This window comes from Syngnathoides biaculeatus, chromosome 10, assembly GCF_019802595.1.
Source record: "Syngnathoides biaculeatus isolate LvHL_M chromosome 10, ASM1980259v1, whole genome shotgun sequence".
Lineage (NCBI taxonomy): Eukaryota > Metazoa > Chordata > Actinopteri > Syngnathiformes > Syngnathidae > Syngnathoides > Syngnathoides biaculeatus.
Window position 1 is genome coordinate 30,770,417 of NC_084649.1, and position 23,863 is coordinate 30,794,279.

At 41.7% G+C, this 23,863-nt stretch overlaps 1 protein-coding gene across 20 annotated transcripts in view; it reads right to left on the minus strand.

Annotated features, from left to right (window-relative positions):
• Positions 1–2,173: 2,173 nt before the first annotated feature.
• The window catches only part of nfasca (neurofascin homolog (chicken) a), a 201,521-nt gene continuing 179,831 nt past the window's right edge, over positions 2,174–23,863 (minus strand). For all 20 annotated transcript variants that reach the window (XM_061831670.1, XM_061831672.1, XM_061831691.1 and 17 more), the window contains one exon: positions 2,174–6,270. In XM_061831670.1, the coding sequence (XP_061687654.1) occupies positions 6,042–6,270 (229 nt within the window). In that variant the 3' untranslated portion in view covers positions 2,174–6,041. The remainder of the gene's footprint in view (positions 6,271–23,863) is intronic.

Genomic DNA, 23,863 nt, shown 5'->3' on the forward strand with positions numbered 1-23,863 from the left:
TGCAGGACTTTGGAATGCGCCGAATCTGGGATGAACAGGCAGTCAATGGGCCTGGTCTTGGGGTCAGTTTGGGTGTTTTGGAGCATCATAGAGAGCAGGTGTTTAGTGCAGAAATGTGTCTTGGTGCCCTTTCTCATAGTCTCTCTCTTGCAGTCTATTGCCATGTGGATAACAATGACTATATATAACTTCGAGAGAGGAGGGCTCATGCTGGACAGTGTGCTCATCTTTAGTTTAGTTGGTGAGGGCGTCGGGGAAAATTCCCCTGAGGGTCATGACATCCCACCTGCATTCGAAAGCAAGGATATGGAAGTCAACGGAATATTCGCTAACAGAACTAGTGTCCTGAAAGAGTGAAAGGAGATAGCGGATGGCCTCTTTGCCCTGGACAGGGTCATCGAACACTTTGCCTAGTTCAACGGCAAAGGAGTCTAACAAATGGAGGACTGGGGAGGAGTTATACCACAATGATGAAAATAGAGTGGTAGCTTGACATACAAGTAACTTGAAATACAACTTTTTGGAGATATGACCTGCTGCCGGGACAATTTTTTGCTTTCTCTTGTGAGCCAGGATTTGAGATATGAATGACTGCCGGTAGAAGTTGCACGATCGTTAAGATGCGGAAATGCACAGGTTCCGTTCAGCTTTTTGAGCTTTACACGGTCCTTCCATTTGTGCACCTCAGTTCGGTAGCATATCTCTGTAGCTGTGCTCGTATTCTGTTATTTTGCATTCAGTACAAGTGAATTTTAAATCATGTAGCCCAAGAAAGCAATTGCTAAGGAAAGCGATGAGAAAAACAGGATGGATGTGAAATAATACAAAAACAGGAACAGGGTGTACGACTTGTCAAAGTGTTATGACTGTTCTACATCAACCATATTAGAACGTCCTCGGTAAATGGCAATGAGGAAAAGGAGTCACCACTGGGTTTTAGTCACTTTTTATTCATGCTTTCCGAAATAAACTATTAGCTACTGCTCCACCACACACTCACCTGCCTAGTCTGCTTCACACTGCCCCCCTCTCTGCTCTTAAAGAGGTGCACTCATCATTATAGCTACTATATTTCAATATCTACAGTTCACAAGATGAAGGAAACCATCAAATCAATAATGCCAGCCAAGGAAGTGAAAAGTATTTTGAAACTACGAAGCTGAGGAGGAACTGACGATGGAGGAATTAAAAGAGTGAAAGATGCAGCAGAATAGGAGGTGCGGTGTGAGAGTTCTGACAAGGAGGCAGAGGAGGAGGTTATCTCTACCACTGAGATCAAGGAACTGTTGACAATGTGGGAAAAACATTTGGACTTTGTGGTGAAGAAACATTTGGTCGTGCTTTTGTGCTATGTTATGACATGTGCCTTACACATTTCAGAAACCCATCAGGTTCTGTGTTATTTGGAATAAACCGACAACACTGGTCACCGAACATTGAACAGACGCCACACTTTTCAGCCAGGAGGATGTCAAGAGCAACGCGGTTCTGGAACGCTATGAGTGAGGTTGCAGCTGGTTGTTCTCTCATGGCTTCTATGCTTTGGCTGCGCATGGAGATTCTGTCCATAGAGGTCACATTGCACCTGACCTCGGAGGCCCTACTAACAGGTGGTGAACCCATGGTAAGGGGAGCCATGTTACCCTTTCGGGCTGTGCCCAGGCGACCCCCATGGGTGCTGGCTTGGTCACCAGATGCTCTCCTTCGAGCCCCACCTCGAGGCCTGGCTCCAGAGGGGGGTACGGTGACCCGCATCCAGGCAATGGAAGCCTGTATACATTTGTGTATACCATCCTTGGGGTCTTTTGGCCAAGCTTTGTCTGGTCTCTGACCTATTTCGTGTAAACTATATAGGAATTTAAATCTAATGTTCATTGCTGTCGATATAATTTACAACTGTTTTTTAACTTATGTGTATGACTTTTATTTTGTGGTAAGAGTCTTTCTATTTTATTTTCAATATTTTTAGACAATGGCAAAACTATTGTGAATGACTTTTTTTCTTTTTTTGAAGTATACAGTAAATCAACTGCCAATGGAGGGGGCATCATCACCTTGGGTGCCACATTGGTTCCGCTCTATGTGCTTTTGGAAAGTAGTTGGGACAAAGTCTGAAACTGCTACTGTATAACAGCATCCAAATCTGATTCAACAAAGGACTAGCAGTCAAAAGTAGAGAAAAGAAAATTGCTTTATTGTAAAGAAGGCTTCGCTAGCAGAATTTGTAACATCGCACCATGATGTGAATGAATGAATAAATGAATGAATGAATGAATGAATACATATTTGACTTTTTTTATTGGGTAGATGTTTCTGACAAAAGCTGTTAAGTACACGTCAAAAGACAAACATAAAAAAGATGCCCATTGAATGATTGTATGAAAGCCAAAGAGCAACCCAACAAGCAAATGTTCTATTCTTCACAGCATTTAGAAATGAAGTAAAAAAAAAACAAAAACCTTTTATGAAGGTTCAAGAGGAGACAGTGATAAAAGACACTTGACTTCTGTTTCCATTGAAAATAATGTAGACAACAAAAGAACAAGGAGGGTAAGTTAGTTTTCCAGGCCTGTAGACTGAATCTGTGCTACAAAGGCAGAGCGTCAGTCGAACTTCTGTTATCATATTTACATAATAAAGAACTTAAATTCTTCCTTTCCTTTCGGCTTCATTAGTTGTGTATATTTTTTCAACATTTACTTAAAACCATCAATAAAAGTTAAACTCATGTATTTGTGACAGTGCATTACAATGTCAAAGCAATTGGTAATCCTAACAGGAGTGTGATTTTATTTTATTACTATTATTTTTTTCTGAGTGCAAATGTTAATCAAAGGTACATCGCAACGTTGCTTGACCGACTAAATGCCTGTTTCATTTTCTTTGCAGGTACAAATTCGTGACTTATTGTATTGTTTGGAAGAAGCATTTGGGACAAACATTTTAATATTTACAAGTGTTTTGGTGTGGATGCAAATGTACATAATATATGCCAAATAAATACTAAACACCAAGATTTCTTTCTTGTGTGGACGGACAAAGATCTGAATAACAACAGCAACAGTAATACAAAATGGATACATGAAGAGCAACACAATGTCTTGATAAACATGACCATTTTCTCATGTATGACAACAAAATTAATTTGTTCTTTAAGAAAAGCCAGTTTCTACAAAAATGTGTAACACATACTGAGTTTATGGTGTCACAATAACTCATTATGGAAACATTTATTTAGGCTATTTCTCACATGAAACAAATTAGTTGAAAACTTTTAACTAATATTATTACATCAATGCTTACATTATTATTAGTATAAATGAATAGTAGTCACATAAAACAATTAATATAAGTACAAAATAAAAATGTAATGTGATAAAAGGTTCCCGTGACCCTGGTGGCTCATAAAATGAATGGATATAAAATATTAACTTGCGTTGCTCTCTGAAGAAAACATTAAATCTTTAGAACTTAGCCCTATTCTGTAATACTAAATTTATTTGCGCCGAATAAATGTACATTGTCAACCATTCTAGGTTGAATAAAGACATGACAAATCAGTAAGTAGCAGTGGGATTAACAATCTACATACACTGTGTACACCAATTACTGAATTGTTTTTCTTCTGACAAGAGGACCTTGACAGTTTTTTCATTTCCGTCATGTGTCAAATGAAGCAAAGCAAAGCAAAGCAAAGCAAAGCAAAGCTAATTTATTTGAATAGCGCATTTCATACACAAGGTAACTCAAGATGCTTTACATGATTAAAAGCATTCAAATACATAAAACATGTGAAAAAGTACAATTAAAACAGCTATTATTGCAAGAAATATCACTGAAAAGTGGAAGTGGAAGTCTAAAACGCATGAGAAATAAGAAGAGTTTTTAGTATAGATTTAAAAACACTCACACTTGGGGCTGATGTCATGTCTGTTGGCAATTTATTCCATTTGTGTGCACCATAATAGCTAAATGCTGCTTCACCATGTTTGCTTTGGAATCTACGCTCCACTATTTGACCTGAGTCATTTGGTCTCAGAGCCCTACTGGGTTTGTATTCTGTAATCATTTCTTTCATGTATTCAGGACTTAAACCCTTAAGTGATTTATAGACCAGCAGCATAACTGTAAAATATAATATTATAAAACTAACTGGAAGCCAGTGTACGGACTTTAGAACTTGTTATATCCTCTGAAAATGAATGTATTTTTGTCTTCTAGTTCTATGCATATCGAAAGCTTTATTCACCTGTTTAAGACATGGGTTTCATTGAAAACAAATATTTTACAGATTAACATTTTATGGAAAGTAGCCATCAGATTGTTTGGACAGAATGACACACTTCTGTCCTCCAAACTACAGAAATAAGATTTGCGCCATTATGTTCCCATTCAGTCCTGCAATTATGATGAGCAAGAACATTATTGTACCCTCACAATGCTACACATACTGTTGTGTTTTTGCAATTACTTTAAAATAATAATAATGAAAAAAAAACATTCCCATTTTCCTTGATCTGTGTATGATATTGTTAGTACTTTAATGAGCTGTCTTTCCAAACTCACCACTTCATCTATTCAACTTGGCCGGGTCAGAAATGAACAACCTCATTCATATTGGGTGAGGATACTACTAGCCACATACTGCAGTATACAGTACTAGAAATCTTGATTGATGCCAAATCTTTGGTCAAATTGTTTTGTTATTAGATGAAAAGCGGTGGTAGCAAACTAAAGAACCAATGTGAAAGATTTTTGCTTGATATGAAACACAAAATAAATAATCCTGTAAATCTAAACACATCGTCAGAGCTCAGATTTTGACTCTGCATTCATGCCCTACAACGAGACTGCATGCATTCCTGTATATGATCTCATCACTGTTGATCTTTACAAAAACAAAATGGGTAACTATGCTGCTGTCACCAATAAGAAAATAATTCTAAGAAAGTAGTAGGCTATAATAATGCATTGTATTTATGTATACCCTCATCATGTGTGATTATGAGATTACTATGTGAAATAGATATTGCAGTGTTGGTTAAAAAAATGTTAAATAAAGTATTAGTAAAAAGTGGGGAAAAGATAATCACGTACACCTTAGAATAATTAAGTAAACAAATGTGACAGAATCAGTCAGCATGCTTACAATAGAATTCATTTATGTTGTGGTGTTCCTCAAGCAAAGGTAACTCTATTGCCCTCCAATTTTAATTTAACTAAACCACTAAGATGCTCAAAAATAAGTCGTTTTTGTACAAATGTGATGCATAACCAACATACTCTGTCAGAGCTGCAATTAGCAGATAGGGCTTTTTTGTGATGACTATAATGAACATCTGCACTACAACATTGCAGTCAATGTAAAAAAAAAACAAAAAAAACTTTTCTACCACTATGTAAAAGGCAGAGTGACTGTAATGGGGTGATATACCCTGCAAGGAGAACCAAAAGATGTGTATTAAGGAATATGGAGTGGTATAGTGGTGGTGGTAGTGCATAGATGTACAGGGCACTTAATTGTGTGACAGGGCTGTGTACAGTATTCATTAAGATTTAATGAGCCATCTACGAGTTGAGGAAAAACTCAAATCTTTCTTTGTGTACATATCAATATGATAAACATATCTGATAGCATCTTGGTGAGTTTGTTGGTTATAGACTGAACATCCCTGTCTAAAACCAAAAGAGAAAGACTGAAAATCTTGATGAATAAATGGGAACAAAATTATGCAAAGTAGGTTGTGATGCCTTAAATGGCTGAAAGCTACGTCGAAGGCACACTGAAGTCTGTGTAGATAAAGGGTAGGCTGAGCACAAAGCGAAATGAGCACTTTGACCAAATTTCTTCTCCATAAAACAAAGGCATGAATTCAAATTTCTGTCCAGTATCATCTCACTTTACCCGCGGAGGCAGGCCTACACAGTCACTAAAAAGGACCAATTATTTTGATATTTTCATATGCAGTCTTAATCCGTGTGTGTGTGTCAACAACACTCTAAAGCAGGTCGTGCAAATGCGTCTAAAAAGTTATGCAGCACTATGCCAAGGAGTAGATGGCATTGACTGGTGAGGTGGCCTCCGAGCTCTCATTGCCTTCTGTCTCATCCTTGTCCTTCTTCACTGTGTACTGACCGATGAACGATCCATCCTCATTAAATTGGCCATCGCCGCCTTCACCATAGTCCACCAGGCTGTCATCGCTCTCCTTCACATTGCCCTCCAGTGATGTTTGGCTACCTTGAAGAGGCTTGTTGTCCTCATCACTGCTGCAAGTCAGAGAAGCAGGCTGTTATTCTGTAATGTCAGAATGAGTATGGAAGATTATATACAATATCTCAAAGTCTCAACTGAGGACTGGGGCCCAGGCCATTAAAATGTGTTATCCAGTTCTTTTATGTGATTATTAGCCAGTGGCATGCAAAAGGCAGTGGCATGCAAAAGGCTATGCCAAGTGGATGGAGGCGCCAGGCATCTAAATCTGGGGCGGGAAAAGCAACCATAACTTCAGGTGGGCAGTAAACTCATGTCACCAGGCCTCGTTAACTAATATTTTGATCGGGCAAGATTTTCATGAGCTGCCAGACACCTCACACCCTCGTTCTGCAATTGTTTTTTCAGTGATGGGCATCACTACCATTTGCATGCCAATGTCAGTGTCAATCATTTTCCAAATTCATCCTTGTGCAATTTTAAACTGTTTTGAATTCGTTTAATAAAAATACAAGCATCTCACTATGTTTCTCTTATACACAGGTGAAAAATATAAGATTTTTGTTCTTTTTGAGGGACTTAATGTCTTTATCTTATCATTATAAAAATATTGACAGACAACAACAGCCGCACTCACAATCACACCTAGAGGCAATTTAGAGACTCCAATTAGTGCATGTTTTTGGGATATGGGAGGAAATTGGAGTGCCTGGAGAAAACCCACGACAGACACAGGGAGAACCTGCAAACTCCACACAGGCAGGGCCGGTATTTGAACCCCAGTCTGAAGAACTGTGAGGACAACACTCTACAGCTGCTCCACCATATGGCCTTCTTGATCATTAAATATATAGATGAGAAATAGATATACTTTACTCATCCTGTGAAGGGAATAACAGAAGGAAAATTATGATGGAATTTATAGATTATGATGTTCACTATTATCGTATATGAATATAAAAATTTACCTTTCTGGATGGTTGCCAGTCAATCACGGGACACTCATCCAATAAACATTCACCCACATTCACAGGGTGTGGCACGATGATCAATTGCTTAGACTGTCTGCCTCACAGTTCTTAGGACCGGGGTTTAGAACCCGGCCCTGCCTGTGTGAAGTTTGCATGTTCTCCCCATGCCTGTGTGGGATGTCTCCGGGTGCTTCGGTTGTTTCTTACTTAAAAAAAACATGCATGTTGGGTTAATTGAAGACTTTAGATTGCCTGTAGGTGGGAAAGTGTGTGTGAATAGTTTTCTTGTTTATGTATGCTCTGCGATTGGCTGACAACCAGTTCAAAGTGTACTCCGCTTTCCTGCCTAAAGATAGCTCCAGCACTCTCGCAACCCTTGTGAGGATAAGGGGTTCAGAAAATGAATGGCTGGATGGACATATTCACAGCAATACAGCTCGTTCCTTTAACTTAATGTGCATGTTTGGGAATTAGGAAGGACACAGAGAACCGAGAGAAACCCCAGGCAAGAATGGGGAGAACGTGCAAATCCTACACAAAAAGGTCTGCGATAGCTTCAGGGCTCACTTTAGGACTGGGGGGCACAGTACTTTTTTTGGGGGTACTTTTTTTGTAATTTGAAGACACTTTTTACTGCCTTTTAAACAATCATCAACGGTGGGATGGGAATGCCGATCCACACACAGGATAAAAGGTGTGTGTGTGTGCGCGTGTGTGCGTGTGCGCGCGTGTGTGTGTGGAGTGGCACATGGGCCCAGTGCCGCCCAGGTTCTGCTGCCTCTTCCTAGGGATAATCAATATGACAAAAAAAAAATAATCTCGATTATTATGATTGATTATTTTTTTAATATTGTTTTCAAACTTTTTTCTAAGGGGCCACTGTTATGAAATGCATGACTTTTAGTATGTTATTAATGAAAAAAGGCAGCCGACATGGTCCCATGCGTTTTTTTCACCACAAAACATGATTTTGACATATACAGCTTTTTGAAACTCCTGCCATGAAAATCCTCTCAAGAGATTTGTTTTCGAGAAGAAGCAGGAGATGACGTACATGGCAGGACCGCCCTCAAGTGGACTCGTTTGTTTCTATTAGTTTTACCTCCGGGAAGGTAGCTCGTTGTTCCTTTGTGTTAGCCAAAATGCCGGTTCGTTGCATTGCTGCACATTGCTTGAACACTCGGAAGGATGGATTTACCCTTCATAAGTTTGCAAGAGACCCGGTTCGTCGTGAAAAATGAATTGCAGAGGATGAGGGTTGTAGTTACTTTACACCAGGTAAGACCTGAACCATTTATGGACCGTTCCATGTAGTCCTACCAGCATTTACAACCTGTTCCAACTTCTTCACTAATCACTTTCCTTGTATGACTTCAAGTCTACTTCTCCCCTTTCCTACCGGAAGACACACCAAGTACTCTCCTGGTATTCTCTCTGATCACCTTGGCTGTAGTAGTCCAGTCTTCCAGGAGCTCCTCCTGTCCATCGAGATCCTGTCTCACCTCTTTTCAAAAGGCCGCGCAACATTCTTCCTTTCTCACCTTCTACCACATGGTTCTCTGCTATACCTTTGTTTTCTTAATCTTCCTACCCACCACCAGACTCATCATACACACCACAAAACTATGCTGTCGGGCTACACACTCCCCGACCACTACCTGGCAGTCAGTAACCTCCTTCAGATTACATAGTCTGCACAAAATGTCATCCACCTACATGCGTCTTGTAGGTCAATCTATGTTCCTTCCTTTTCTCGAAAAAAATGTTTCCTACAGCCATTTCCATCTTTTTTGCAAAGTCAAGCACCAACTGTCCCTCAAAGTTCCTTTCCTGGATGACATACTTCCCCATCACTTCTTCATCGCTCCTGTTTCCTTCACCAACTTGGCTATTACAATCTGCACCAATCACAACTCTCTGTCTGGAATGCTCAGAACCACTTCATCTAGTTCCTTCCAGAATTTCTTTTTCAAATCTAGGTCACATCCTACCTGTGTTGCATAGCGCTGATACTCTTTTCACCTCCAAGACATTCTGATCCAGCTCTTTTTTTAAAATAACCCCTAGTCCATTTCTCTTCCCATCTACACCATGGTAAAATTTAAACCCTGCTCCTAAACTTCTAGCCTTACAACTTTTTGACCTGCTCTCTTGAATGCACAATATAGCAACCTTTTTCCTAATCATCATGTGAACCCACTCTTGAGCTTTTCCTATCATCATCCCAACATTTAAAGTCCCTACACTTAATTGTAGGCTTTGTGTATTTCTCTTCCTTCCTCTTCTGCTGTGGAATCTGTTTTCCTCCTCTTCTTTATCTTTGACCCACAATTGATGAATTTCCACCAATGCCCTGTAGGTTAACGGTGCCGACAGACCGTCGCTGTTAACCGAGTCCACCACCGTTCCGGTATGGTATTCTTTAGTTTAGGGGTCCTCAATGTGTCGATCATAATCGGCCAGTTGAGGCAGTTTTGGTGAATCGCGTGACGGCGTTCCAAAAAAAAAAAAAAAGACGTCAGTCTGACGTCTTTTATTTTGGAACATTTCGGCAGCACACAGAACCTTCTCTGACAACGACCTGCTGCTTGGCCACACACTACCCTTCCTAGTTTACCTTGCACCGCCCCACTCCGCTCTTTAAGGGGTACACCCATAATTACAAATGTTACCCAGTACTTATGCAGCCCATCAGTGTGGTTTATAATGACAGCATCCTTATGGGCCGCCTACCATTACAGTCTGGGAAAAGTCAAGCAAAGACGAGCTTACACATGGTGCTTATGTTTAGTCTCAATAATAATGGTAAAAGTAAAAGAAAACAATCTGTTGCTTTAAGATGTCATAAATGTCGGACTATGTGAATAAGTGAAGAAAACAAGTATTTGAACACCCGGCTATATTGCAAGTTCTCCCACTTAGAAATCATAAGAGGGGTCTGAAATTTTCATCGTAGGTGGATGTCCACTGTGAGAGAGATAATCTAAAAAGAAAAATCCAGAAATAACAATGTATTCTTCTTCTTCTTCTTTTCCTTTCGGCTTGTCCCGTTAGGGGTCGCCACAGCGTGTCATCTTTTGCCATCTTAGCCTATCTCCTGCATCTTCCTCTCTAACCCCAACTGCCCTCATGTCTTCCCTCACCACATCCATAAACCTTCTCTTTGGTCTTCCTCTCGCTCTTTTGCCTGGGAGCTCCATCCTCAGCATCCTTCTACCAATATACTCACTCTCTCCCCTCTGAACATGTCCAAACCATCGAAGTCTGCTCTCTCGAATCTTGTCTCCAAAACATCCAGCTTTGGCTGTCCCTCTAATGAGCTCATTTCTAATCCTATCCAACCTGCTCACTCTGAGCGAGAACCTCAACATCTTCATTTCTGCTACCTCGAGTTCTGCTTCGTGTTGTTTCTTCAGTGCCACCGTCTCTAATCCGTACATCATGGCCGGCCTCTCCACTGTTTTGTAAACTTTGCCCTTCATCCTAGCAGAGACTCTTCTGTCACATAACACACCAGACACCTTTCGCCAGCTGTTCCAACCTGCTTGGACCCGTTTCTTCACTTCCTGACCACACTCTCCATTGCTCTGTATTGTTGACCCCAAGTATTTGAAGTCGTCCACCCTTGCTATCTCTTCTCCCTGTAGCCTCACTCTTCCCCCTCCACTTTTGTCATTCACGCACAGATATTCTGTTTTACTTCGGCTAATCTTCATTCCTCTCCTTTCCAGTGCATGTCTCCATCTTTCTAATTGTTCCTCTGCATGCTCCCTGCTTTCACTGCATATCACAATATCATCTGCGAACATCATGGTCCAAGGGGATTCCAGTCTAACCTTATCTGTCAGCCTATCCATTACCACTGCAAACACGAAGGGGCTCAGAGCTGATCCCTGGTGCAGTCCCACCTCCACCTTAAATTCTTCTGTCACACCTAAGGCACACCTCACCATTGTTCTGCTGCCATCATACATGTCCTGTAGTATTTTAACATACTTCTCTGCCACACCAGACTTCCGCATATAGTACCACAGTTCCTCTCTTGATATTCTGTCATAGGCTTTCTCTAGATCCACAAAGACACAATGTAGCTCCTTCTGACCTTCTGTGTACTTTTCCACTAGCATCCTCAAGGCAAATAATGCATCTGTGGTACTCTTTCTAGGCATGAAACCATACTGTTGCTCGAAGATACTTACTTCTGTCCTGAGTCTAGCCTCCACTACTCTTTCCCATAACTTCATTGTGTGGCTCATCAACTTTATTCCTCTATAATTCCCACAGCTTTGAACATCGCTTTTGTCCTTAAAAATGGGAACTAGAACACTTTTCCTCCATTCTTCAGGCATCTTTTCGCCCGCTAGTATTCTGTTGAATAAGTTGGTCAAAAACTCCACAGCCATCTCTCCAAATTGCTTCCATACCTCCACTGGTATGTCATCAGGACCAACTGCCTTTCCATTTTTCGTCCTTTGTAGTGCTTTTCTGACTTCCCCCTTACTAATCATTGCCACTTCCTGGTCCTTCACACTTGCCACTTCAACTCTTCCTTCTCTCTCATTTTCTTCATTCATCAACTTCTCAAAGTATTTTTTCCATCTATTTAGCACACTACTGGCACCAGTCAACATATTTCAATCTTTATCCTTAGTCACCCTTACCTGCTGCACATCCTTCCCATCTCTATCCCTCTGTCTGGCCAACCTGTAGAGATCCTTTTCTCGTTCTTTCGTGTCAAACCTGGAGTACATGTCTTCATATGCCTCTTGTTTAGCCTTTGTCACCTCTACCTTTTCCCTACGTCGCATCTCGATGTACTCCTTTCGCCTCTCCTCAGTCCTCTCAGTGTCCCACTTCTTCTTCGCTAATCTCTTTCCTTGTATGACTCCCTGTATTTTGGGGTTCCACCACCAAGTCTCCTTCTCCCCTTTCCTACTAGTAGACACACCAAGTACTCTCCTGCCTGTCTCTCTGATTACCTTGGCTGTCGTAGTCCAGTCTTCCAGGAGCTTCTGCTGTCCATCAAGAGCCTGTCTTCACCTCCTTCCGAAAGGCCGCACAACATTCTCCCTTTCTCGGCTTCCACCACATGGTTCTCTGCTCTACCTTTGTCTTCTTAATCTTCCTACCCACCACCAGAGTGATCCTACACACCACCATCCTATGCTGTCGAGCTACACTCTCCCCTACCACTACTTTACAGTCAGTAATCTCCTTCAGATTACATCATCTGCACAAAATATAATCCACCTGCATGCTTTTACTTCCGCTCTTGTAGGTCACCATATGTTCCTCCCTCTTCTGGAAATAAGTGTTCGCTACAGCCATCTCCATTCTTTTTGCAAAGTCTACCACCATCTGTCCTTCAAAGTTCCTTTCCTAGAAGCCGTACTTACCCATCACTTCTTCATCGCCCCTGTTTCCTTTAACAATATGTCCATTACAATCTGCACCAATCACAACTCTCTCGCTGTCTGTCACAACTCTCTCGCTGTCTGGGATGATCAGAACTACTTCATCTAGTTCCTTCCAGAATTTCTCTTTCAACTCTCGGTCACATCCTACCTCTGGGGCATAGCCGCTAACCACATTATACATAACACCCTCAATTTCAAATTTTAGTCTCATCACTCGATCTGATACTCTTTTCACCTCCAAGACATTCTGAGCCAGCTCTTCCTTTAACATAATCCCTACTCCATTTCTCTTCCCATCTATTCCGTGGTCGAATAATTTAAACCCTGCTCCTTAGCTTCTAGCCTTACTACTTTTACACCTGCTCTCTTTGATGCAAAGAATATCAACCTTTCTCCTAATCATCATGTCAACCAACTCCTGAGCTTTTCCTGTCATAGTCCCAACATTCAAAGTCCCTACACTCAGTTGTAGGCTCTGTGCATTCCTTTTTCTTCTGATGATGGATCTGGTTTCCTTCTCTTCTTTGTCTTTGACCCACATGTATGTATACAGCTACAAAAAAAAAAATGTTTCTTATAACGTGACAAAAGATCCGCGTACGTTTGACAGGCGTGCTAAATCAATGTGCGCGTCGGACGGCGTCGGGCTCACCGGTGAAGGCTGCTGCGTCGCCTTGCCAATGAAGGAAGAACTCTGCGGACAATGCCGCACTCAGCCGCATGCGATGACAATGCTGTAAAGCGCCCCGGTTCGACGTGTTGTTCATCGCGGACGGCGGCGGCTATGAACGACCCCCTAAAGCAGCCCAGCTCGGCTCCGTGATAAGCCACCTCGGCGCCGAAAATGAGCCACACCGGACGGCTGCGATGAGCCGCGAAGGCTGATTCACACCGCGGAAGTGGATCGGACAGGGAGGTGGTTTGGCTGTGATCGGATATAATCTGAATATGGCTCGAAATAATAGGGTAATATTGCCCCGGTCTCTTCACTCAGTTGTGAGATGTTCTTTTCTTCTATAAGAGGTTGTGTCAGAAGGGGCGTGTTCGTCTCCCAAAGTAGGGTCCACCGCGTGTTTTCATTGGCGAATGTCTGGGTGACGTCATGGACAGGGGATGCAGCAATATGGCGACCACTCCATGTTGTAGAATGACACTTCTGCAACTTTGCGCATGGATGATGCGCTCTCTGCTCATATTTATTTGTTCATATAGACATTGAAGTAAATGTTATATGTATTTTTCATTTCAATATCTATTTTAGAATGTTTATAGGGATGACACTTGACCTTTAACTGCCTGTTGTGAAGCATCTTACTCCAAATAGACACTAGAGTTATTTAACACCTTGAGTGCATTTTGCAAAAAAAAAAAAAAACGAAACCGTAACACCAACATTATATTCGCATACTTTCGAAACAAAGCAAATTAAATCAAATATAGACCACTATAAGAACAATTGTCACTAAACAGTGAAACAAATGCAGAAAAATATAATACAACAATGCACTAGTTTACAGTACAAAGTATTTTTTGAGGTATTTGAGCTACAAAATGACAAAACTGCCTGCTTGGGGATAATTAAGACCCCTTGAATTGCAAACATTATCTGTTTCCAGTGATGATGTTGCATACCCTTTTATCATTCTTGCTCCTTTCAAATGTCCATCATCCATTAAAACCAAACATATTAGCGATACAGTGCCTCGTGAAAGTGTACAGCCCCCTTAACCTTTTGCCACATTTCAGGGTTCAAACATCAATATATAAAATTAAAACTTTTTTGTCAAGAATCAACAAGTGGGACACAATCGTGATGTGGAACAAAATTTATTGGATATTTTAAACTTTTTTAACAGATAAAAAACTAAAAAGTGGGGCGTTTAATATTATTCCACCCCTTTTCTTTCAGTTCCACAAACTCACTCCACAAGTTCAGTGAGGATCTCTGAATGATCCAATGTCGACTGATGATGATAAATAGAATCCACCTGTGTGTAAACAATTCTCCGTATAAATGCACCTGCTCTGTGATAGTCTCAGGGTTCTGTTTAAAGTGCAGAGAATGAAGACCAAGGAACACGCCAGGCAGGTCTGAGATCCTGTTTTGCAGACATTGAAGGCCGGATTTGGATACAAAAAGATATCCCAAACTTTAAACATCTCAAGGAGCTCTGTGGAAGCAATCATAATGAAATGGAAGGAGTATCAGATCACTGCTAATCGACCAAGACCCTCCAAACTTTCACCTCGAACAAGGAGAAGACTGATTAGAGATGCAACCAAGAGGCCCATGATCACTATTCTGGATGAACTGCAGAAATCTACAGCTGAGGTGGGAGAGTCTGCCCATAGGAAAGTAATCAGTCGTACACTGCACAAATCTAGCCTCTGTGGAAAAGTGGCAAGAAGAATGCCATTTCTCAAAGATGTACATAAAACGTTTGCCACAATCCACCTGGGAGACACACCAAACATGTGGAAGAAGGTGCTCTGGTCAAATGAAACCAAAATCAAACTTTTTGGCCACATTGCTTTACAATATGTTTGGTGTTAAAGCAACACAGCTCTCTGAACACACCATCCCCACCGTCAAACATGGTGGTGGCAGCCTTATGGTGTGGGCCTGCTTTTCTACAGCAGGGACAGGGAAGATAGTTAAAATTGATGGGAACATGAACGGAGCCAAATAGAGGACCATTCCGGAAGAAAACTTGATTGAGTCTGCAAAAGACCTGAGACTGGGACGGAGATCTATCTTCCAACAGGACAATGATCCAAAACATAAAGCCAAATCTAGAATGGAATGATTCACAAATAAAGATATCCAGGTGTTAGAATGGCCAAGTCAAAGTCTAGACCTGAATCCAATCGAGAATCTGTGAGCAGAGCTGAAGACTGCTGTTCAAAAACATTCTCCATCCAACCTCAATGAGCTCGAGCTGTTTTGCAAGGAAGAATGGCCAAGAATTTCAGTCTCTCGATGTGCAAAACTGTTAGAGACATACCCCAAGCGACTTGCATCTGTAATCGCAGCAATAGGTGGTGCTACAAAGGGGGCCGAATTATATTGCACGCCCCACTATTTTTTTATTTGTCAAAAAAAGTTTAAAATGTACAATAAATTTCATTCCACTTCACAATTGTGTCCCACTTGTTGATTCTTGACAAAAAAAAGGTTAATTTTATATCTTTATGTTTGAAGCCTGAAAAGTGGCAAGAGGTTGAAATTTCAAGGGGACCGAATACTTTCACAAGGCACTGTATGTCTGTTTACAGACCACTTAATTGATAATGACACAATCAGTTACTGCTTTGGTCTGGCACTAGAAGTGGCCAACTACTAATCCTATGTGTACTCGTGCCGGTCACATTTTTATGCTTTCAACATAATTGTTTTGGTGGCACCTTTTCATTTTAACAAACAGGTTTGTTGTGTGTGTGTACCTGACATACCTTACACATTGGCTAATTAATAGCATTACTCCACGTCACTTTGGCAATACCGTCACTCAGTTGACATTGAGATACTTACTTCAGGTCAACAATTGTCTCATTTTTGGAGAATACCTTTAAGTCCTGGCTGACATCTCTTTTGATGCCTTCACCTCCACATTTAGTTCCATGTTGGGTCTTTACGTCTATTTTTACAACTTGGAAAGGTAAGCGGAGCAGGAAAAGTACGACTCTGGCTGTTGTCATGCACATTTCCACCTTATTTGTTTGAGTAGTACAGTGAAGAAAATAAGTATTTGAAGACTGACTGGAAGCCAGTGTAAGGACTTTAGAATTAGTTATATCCAATCTAACAAGATATTGCAAATTCTCTCACTTAGAAATCATGGAGGGCGCTGAAATTTTCATCATAGGTGTATGTCCACTGTAGAGAGATAATCTAAAAATAAAAACCCAGAAATCACAATGTATTATTTTTTGTAACAATTTATTTGTGCGATACAGCTGCAAATAGGTATTTGCACACCTGAGAAAAACAATGTTAATATTTGGTACAGTAGCCTTTGTTTGGAATTAGAGGTCAAACGTTTCCTGTAGTTGTTACCAGGTTTGCACACTGCAGGAGGGATTTTGGCCCACTCCGCCACACAGATCTTCTCTTGATCAGACAGGTTTCTGGGCTGTCGCTGAGAAACACAGAGTTTCAGCTCCCTCCAAAGATTTTCTATTGGGTTTACATCTGGAGACTGGCTAGGCCACGCCAGAACCTTGATATGTTTCTTAAGGAGTCACTCCTTGGTTTTCCTGGGTGTGTGCTTCGGGTCATTGTCATGTTGAAAGACCCAGCCACGACCCATCTTCAATGCTCTGACTGAGGGAAAGAGGTTGTTCCCCAAAATCTCACAATACATGGCCGCGGTCATACTCTCCTTAATACAGTGCAGTCTTCCTATCCCATGTGCAGAAAAACACCCCAAAGCATGATGCTACCACCCCCATGCTTCACAGTAGAGATGGTATTCTTGGGATGGCACTCATTATTCGTCTTCCTCCAAACACGGTTAGTGGAATTATGACCAAAAAGTTCAATTTTGATCTCATGTGACCACAAAGCTTTCTCCCATGACTCCTCTGTATCATCCAAATGGTCATTGTCAAACTTAAGATGAAACTGGACATGTGCTAGTTTAAGCAGGGGAACCTTCCGTGCCATGCATGATTTCATACAACGACGACTTAGTGTATTACCAACAATCACCTTGGAAACGGTGGTCCCAGCTCTTTTCAGGTCATTGACCAAGTCCTGTCGTGTAGTCCTGGGCTGATTCCTCACCTTTCGTAGGATCGCTGAGACCCAATGAGGTGATGTCTTACATGGGGCTTCATTCTGATGAAGATTGACCCTAACCCTAATCTCGTTCTCTGCCACACTGCCCTTAGTAGCAACTGCTACAAACTTTTTCTCGTATTCAGGATTATCAAAATCATCCACACATTCCCGAGATCCAGGTGTTTTACTGCCAAGAGGCCTGAAATAAATTTATTGAATTTCTCTTGCTTATCTACATTACTTGCATTATTTCCCCGCTTCCGAGCCAGAGCTGTTAACAAAACAAACTACAAGGAGGCAAACAGTTGACAAAGTGGATACAAAACTGGGTCAAAGAACTGTCAGAGGGGCTTTTTATGCACACTCTAATGAAAAACTCAAGGTGTTTGTCAAAATTAAATGCCTAATTTTATACTAAATCAATGTTAGACTTAATCCAGGTATAAATGGCCAAAATAAATTGTTCTTTATTTACTGTATATTGATATCTGGCTTGCCGTGTGACCCAAAGTGATTTTTTTGCATCACTTTATGTATTACTCAGTGTGTATGGTTTTTAAGTAGCAATAATCTCTCAACAGGAGAAAAGGATTTTTTTCTCAATGTGATGTTCTTAAATTAAAAACATCTTGAATTAGATTCAGATATAATATACCATTGATTTATCCAAAGTCAGTCATGTGTTTAAAGTCTGAACTTGAACTGCCTGTATGTATGTTTAGAGAGTGGAGATGAAATCTTTGGGCTTTATTTTGTAGACTGTGCATCTGCAGTGGAGCGCAAAAACTGGTATATCCTGATTTCTGTGAAAGCATAATGATTGGTGGCATGTTTGCCAATTTGGTAAACTAATGAGCAACAAGTTGAACGTTTTGGCACAATGAAGGCATGTCCTTGAAGATAACGCTCAGCAAAGGGACAATTGGGTGGCAGAAAGCCGGTAAAACTAAATTTACTGCTCGGAGCTGTCAAATTGCCAGCACAGCTGGTCCAACACATTTTTCATAAATTTGATCTGGGAAAAGGCAAACAGATTCTGAAGTCTTCATATGGGTGTTGGACGTCAGACATATTCTATTCATGAACATGTGAACATAGCGCATTAAACCCTCTGAAACATACAATACAAACAACTCATTAAAGGCATTTATCTTCTTTGTCTACTTACTGTGATTACCATTACGATGTTTTGTAAATCATCTGTTACAGCTATGGGGCCACACAAACGATGGGGGTCAGGATAGATGCATGAGGTTCATGGAGATACTGTTGGTACAGTTGGTAAGTTTTCAGACCCCCTTGTCACAGTCTGTTTTTTTTGTGCCATGTTTTCCTGTCTTCCATGTTTTTCATGTCTTCAGTCCTCAAGTGATTGTGTCCACCTGTTTGCATTTACCCTCTACCTTGTGCTGACCAATCAGCTCCCTCCAGCCAATCGTGGGTTGTCCAGGTGTTCCTCCTTGTGTTGTAAATCTGTGTGTATTTAGCTCCTTGGTTTCTGTCAGTTCTTGTCGGTCCATTGTTGATGTTGTTATTTGTTCCTGTCACTCTCTGTTGGTGCACACCTGTCGTGGGTGTGGCCATTACTTCTGCCTCACACACACCTGCTCTTGAGAGCCACCTCTCCAACTGTTGCCTGTCTGCTAATTGTGCCTTGCATATAACCCTTGTATGTCATGTCATTCTTTGCACGTTCCTGCATTCCTCGTTCCACGTTTTTGACTCATGGTAATCTGACTTGGCCCTGTGTTTTTGAACTTGCCTTTTGCCTCACTTTCTTGATATTGTTTCCTTTTGGACTAACTGCCTGTGTACCGATCTTTTGGCTGGCATTAAAACCCTCTATTCGTACGACATCTTGTCCCGAGTCTTGCATTTGGGTCCTGCCCATGACACCACACCATTGGCTATCTTTGCCATTTTTTTTCTCAACACTCATATTTTGTTCCTAATTTTAATGTTCGTTAAGTGTTTCTTTGTTACTTTGCTGAGTTAGCGTTTTTGCCATGTGCCTTCACCATGTTCCCCCTACTTCCCTGCACTTGGGCCCTCTATCTCTTTGCCTTGCCTTCCTCACATTCACAAACCAAAAATCATGACAGAATGGATGAACCAAGACCAGACCCAGTGGGAAGAGCATGGCGTCAACCGGCATGCTGCCATTCTGCCTCCCAGCGCCCTCAGCCTTTTCCAGCCAGCCCTCTCATATTCTCTATTCCCAAACCACATTGGCGGAAGGCTGGGGAAGGGAATGCAGACCCCATTCCTGCTCGCCGGCAGATGCGCCAGGCTCCCCGTCCTACCTCCTTGGCAGCAGTTCCAGGCTGCCCTCCCTGCTCCCCTGCAGATGTGGCAGGCTCCCCTTCCTGCTCCCTGGCAGCTGCACCAGGCTCCCCGTCCGACCTCCTCGGCAGCAGTGCCAGGCTCCTGTCCCAGCAATGGTCAACCTATGGCCATCCCCTGTCCAGCCTCCGGCGGCCCTCAACCTGCGGCCACCACCTGTCCCTGCTTCAGTGGCGCTTGACCTGCGGATGCCCCTGTCCTTATACCCTGGCACCGGCATTCACAATGGCTTTCTACACCTTCACTGGAGTGCAGCTTTGGAAGTTTGCATATTCTCCCCGTGCCTACGTTGGTTTCTCCGGGCACTCCGGTTTTTCTCCCACATCCCAAAAACATGCAACATTAATTGGACACTCTAAATTTCCCCTAGGTGTGATTGTTAGTGCGATTGTACAGTTTTTTTAAATCTGGATGTAAAAAAACTCAAACTTGGGGCTGGGGTTTGTATTACATTAGCATTCGTATCATGTATGCAGGACCTAACCCTTTTAGTGATTTATCGAACAAAAGAAGAAGTTTAAAATCCATTCTAAAACTGACTGGAAACCAGTTTAAATTCTTTAGAATTGGAGTTATATGCTCTCACCACTTGTTCTGGTCACAGCCCGAGCTGCAGAATACTGAACAAGTTGCAGCTGTTCAATGCTCTTTTTGGGCAGTACAGTCAGAACACCGTTACAATAGTCAAGTTGACTTGAGATAAAAGCATGGCTTGATACATGCAAGCCTTAACTCCAAATATGTTCTTCAGCTAGTAAAAGGAAGTTTTAGTAATTGATATGATATGACTGGTGAAGGTCAGGTCGGAATATATCAGAACACCAAGGTTTCGGACTTGGTCTTTGGTTTTTAGAGATAGTGAGTCCAGGGATGTACGAAAGGCAATCTTTTTTCTTTGTTGCAAAAAAGAATTATCTTAGTATTGTTGTGGTTTAATTGATGAACAAAGGAGTGTCTTCAGAACAATTCTGTGACTGTCTTAGAATGGCCCAGTCAGACCCCTGACTTAAACCCAATTGAGCATCTCTGGAAAGACTTCAAAATGGCTGCCCACCATCATTCACCATGCAACCTGACAGAACTGGAGACTATCAGCAATCAGGAATGGCAGAGTATGCCTAAATCCAGGTTTGAAAAACCTGTTGCATCATTACCAAAAAGACTCATGGCTGTATTTGCTCAAAAAGGTGCTTCTACATGTTACTGAGAAAAGGGTCTGAATACTTATGGCTGTGTGATATTTCCATTTTTACCATCCATCCATCCAGCCATCCATTTTCTTAGCCACTTATCTTCACGTGGGAGTGCTGGAGCCTACCCCAGCTGCCATCGGGCAGGAGGCAGGGTACACCCTGAACTGGTTGCCAGCCAATTGCAGGGCACATGCAGACAGACAACAATCGCACTCACAATCACACATTGTGGCAATTTAGAGTTTCCAATTAATGCATGTTTTTGGGATGTGGGAGGAAACCGGAGTGCCTGGAGAAAACCCATGTAGGCACAGGGAGAACATGCCAACACCTCACAGGGAGGAACGGGATTGGACCTGGGTCGTCAAAACTGTGAGGCCAATGCTTTACAGCTGCCCCACCATGCTGCCTTCACTTTTTCCTTTTTAATAATTATCCAAACATTTAACTATCCATTCATCCATCCATCCATCCATCCATTTTCTTCACCGCTTATCCTCACGAAGGTCACGGGTAGTGCTGGAGCCTATCCCAGCTGTCAATGTGCAGGAGGCGGGGTACACCCTGAATGGTTGCCAGCCAATCGCAGGGCACACTGAGACAAACAGCAGCACTCACAATCACACCTAGGGGCAATTTAGAGTGTCTAATTAATGTTGCATGATTTTGGAATGTGGGAGGAAACCGGAGTTCCCGGAGGAAACCCACGCAGACACGAGGAGAACATGCAAACTCCACACAGTGGGTCTGGGATTGAACCTGGGACCTCAGAACTGTGATCCAATGTTTTACAGCTGCCTCACCGTGCTGCCTGGATATGTTTCGTTTTCTGAAAATCTTTTCACATTATTGTTTCAAGGTTTTTTTCACTTCTTTTAATTGGTTAATATCTGTAGTGCCACCCAAAATTTAACTAATATTATTTTATGTCAATATGGGATGCTGAGTGTACATTAATGAGGAAAAAATGAAAAAAACATTTGAGCAAATTACTGCAATATAACAGTGTGAAATTTTGAGGAGGTCTTAATACTTTCAGTATCCACTTTATTTAAGTCATCAGTGGTTATGAACATCTTATTTTGTATTTAATAAGGGTACAAGATCAGGTTATCTTTTCCCACACTGGCTAACCGCATAATGCATTGTCCTCTTCCGTACAGACATCTTAATGTGTGACTGTGACTGCGCTGCATTTAAATGGAATTAGAGGAGCTACTTTGATTGGACAGGTTTGATGTTGGGTGTGATCATCAGCACTGTAAATGCATTTTGATGCAGTGGAGTGTGCTGGTCCACAAAATTACCAACACCAGCTGTAACACCTCCATGAAGATTTACAACACATATTGGACAAAAGTAGAGCCGAAAGACTTGGCTTTAATTGATTGGTTGACTTTTACGCAATTAAAATTTCAAATTCATAACAAGTAAGGATGACATTCTTTTGTGGTTGACCTTAACCAGAAAGCAAATGCTTTATTCTTTTTAATGCTTGTTTTATTTGTAAAACAGATTGTTCAAACTTATTCTGATATCCTCATTGCAAATCCTGTACATGAACTGTATCAGGAGAAATGCCTTGACAAAATCAAAGTTCCTGTGCTTGTTTTGGTTCCAGTATAGCATAGATGAGTCATTTCAGCATATACCATAATTGCTCGAAAATAATGCGCAATTTTTTCCAAAAATATTTTAAAGGAGTCAATAAAGCGCATTATATTTAGGTATGGATCAAAAATAAAAAATACAATCACATTGACTAGTCGCATACAGGTACATAGTAGTATAAAAAAAAGGTATACATATAAACTTCAAAATGATATTCGATGTCTTATGTGGCGGCACGGTGGTGAAGCTGCTAGAGCATTGGCCTCACAGTTCTGAGGACCCGTGTTCGATCCCGGCCCCGCCTGTGTGGAGTTTATATGTTCTCCCCGTGCCTGCGTTGGTTTCTCCGGGCACTCCGGTTTCCTCCCACATCCCAAAAACATGCAACATTAATTGGACACTCTAAATTGCCCCTAGGTGTGATTCTGAGTACGACTATTGTTTGTCTCGATGTGCCCTGCGATTGCGTGGCAACCAATTCAGGGTGTACCCTGCCTCCTGCCCGTTGACAGCTGGGATAGGCTCCAGCACCCCCCGCGACCCTCGTGAAGATCAGCGGCAAAAGAAAATGGATGGATATCTTATGCTACACATTTATATATATTACGGTAATGTGCGCCACCAACCTGAACTCTGACCCCCTGGGGGGGACTTTGTATTTTACGATTGTTAGCGTAGCATATTTGTTGCTACTGCACCAAACATCAGAAACGACTGCCCGTGAGTTTGTTTTAACTTAAACGGAGACAATAAATGTTGACTGCAAGGGCTAGTTGTGCAGTCGCTTTTAAAAGAAATGTGTCATCATTCCAGCTGATGATGCGACCAAACCGGAAGCAAAACAACGTGAGCTGAAACTACATAGTACGATCGTATGATCATTTAAAAAAAAATAGCGCACACAATTGAAATGCTCACGTTTTTAAAAGTGCCCACTACGCTCTATTCTACGTAGTTTGATCTCTGGTTTTGATAGCAATCTGACGCTATGAAGATTGTAGCCGAACGGGGGCAAGAGGCTACGCTGTTAGGGTTGACCTTCCCCGCAAAGTACTGACAATAATGAGGAATAAAGGTAACCAAGACTCTTAGGATTCAAAAAATGTTTCCTCAAAAATGCCATGGACAGCACAGGGGATGGCATGATGTGGTAGGAAGGTCACTGTTCATGAATGCAGGAGGCATCAGAACTGGACCAAGTCATCAATGATGAGTTAGACAGTGATGCATCAAAGGTAGCTACAATGGATATTTTACAGATTGAGATGAGTCAGGTGCTTCTTTTGAAGTCTTGGCCAAGGATGTGTGATGTAGTGGGTAAACTTCACTAT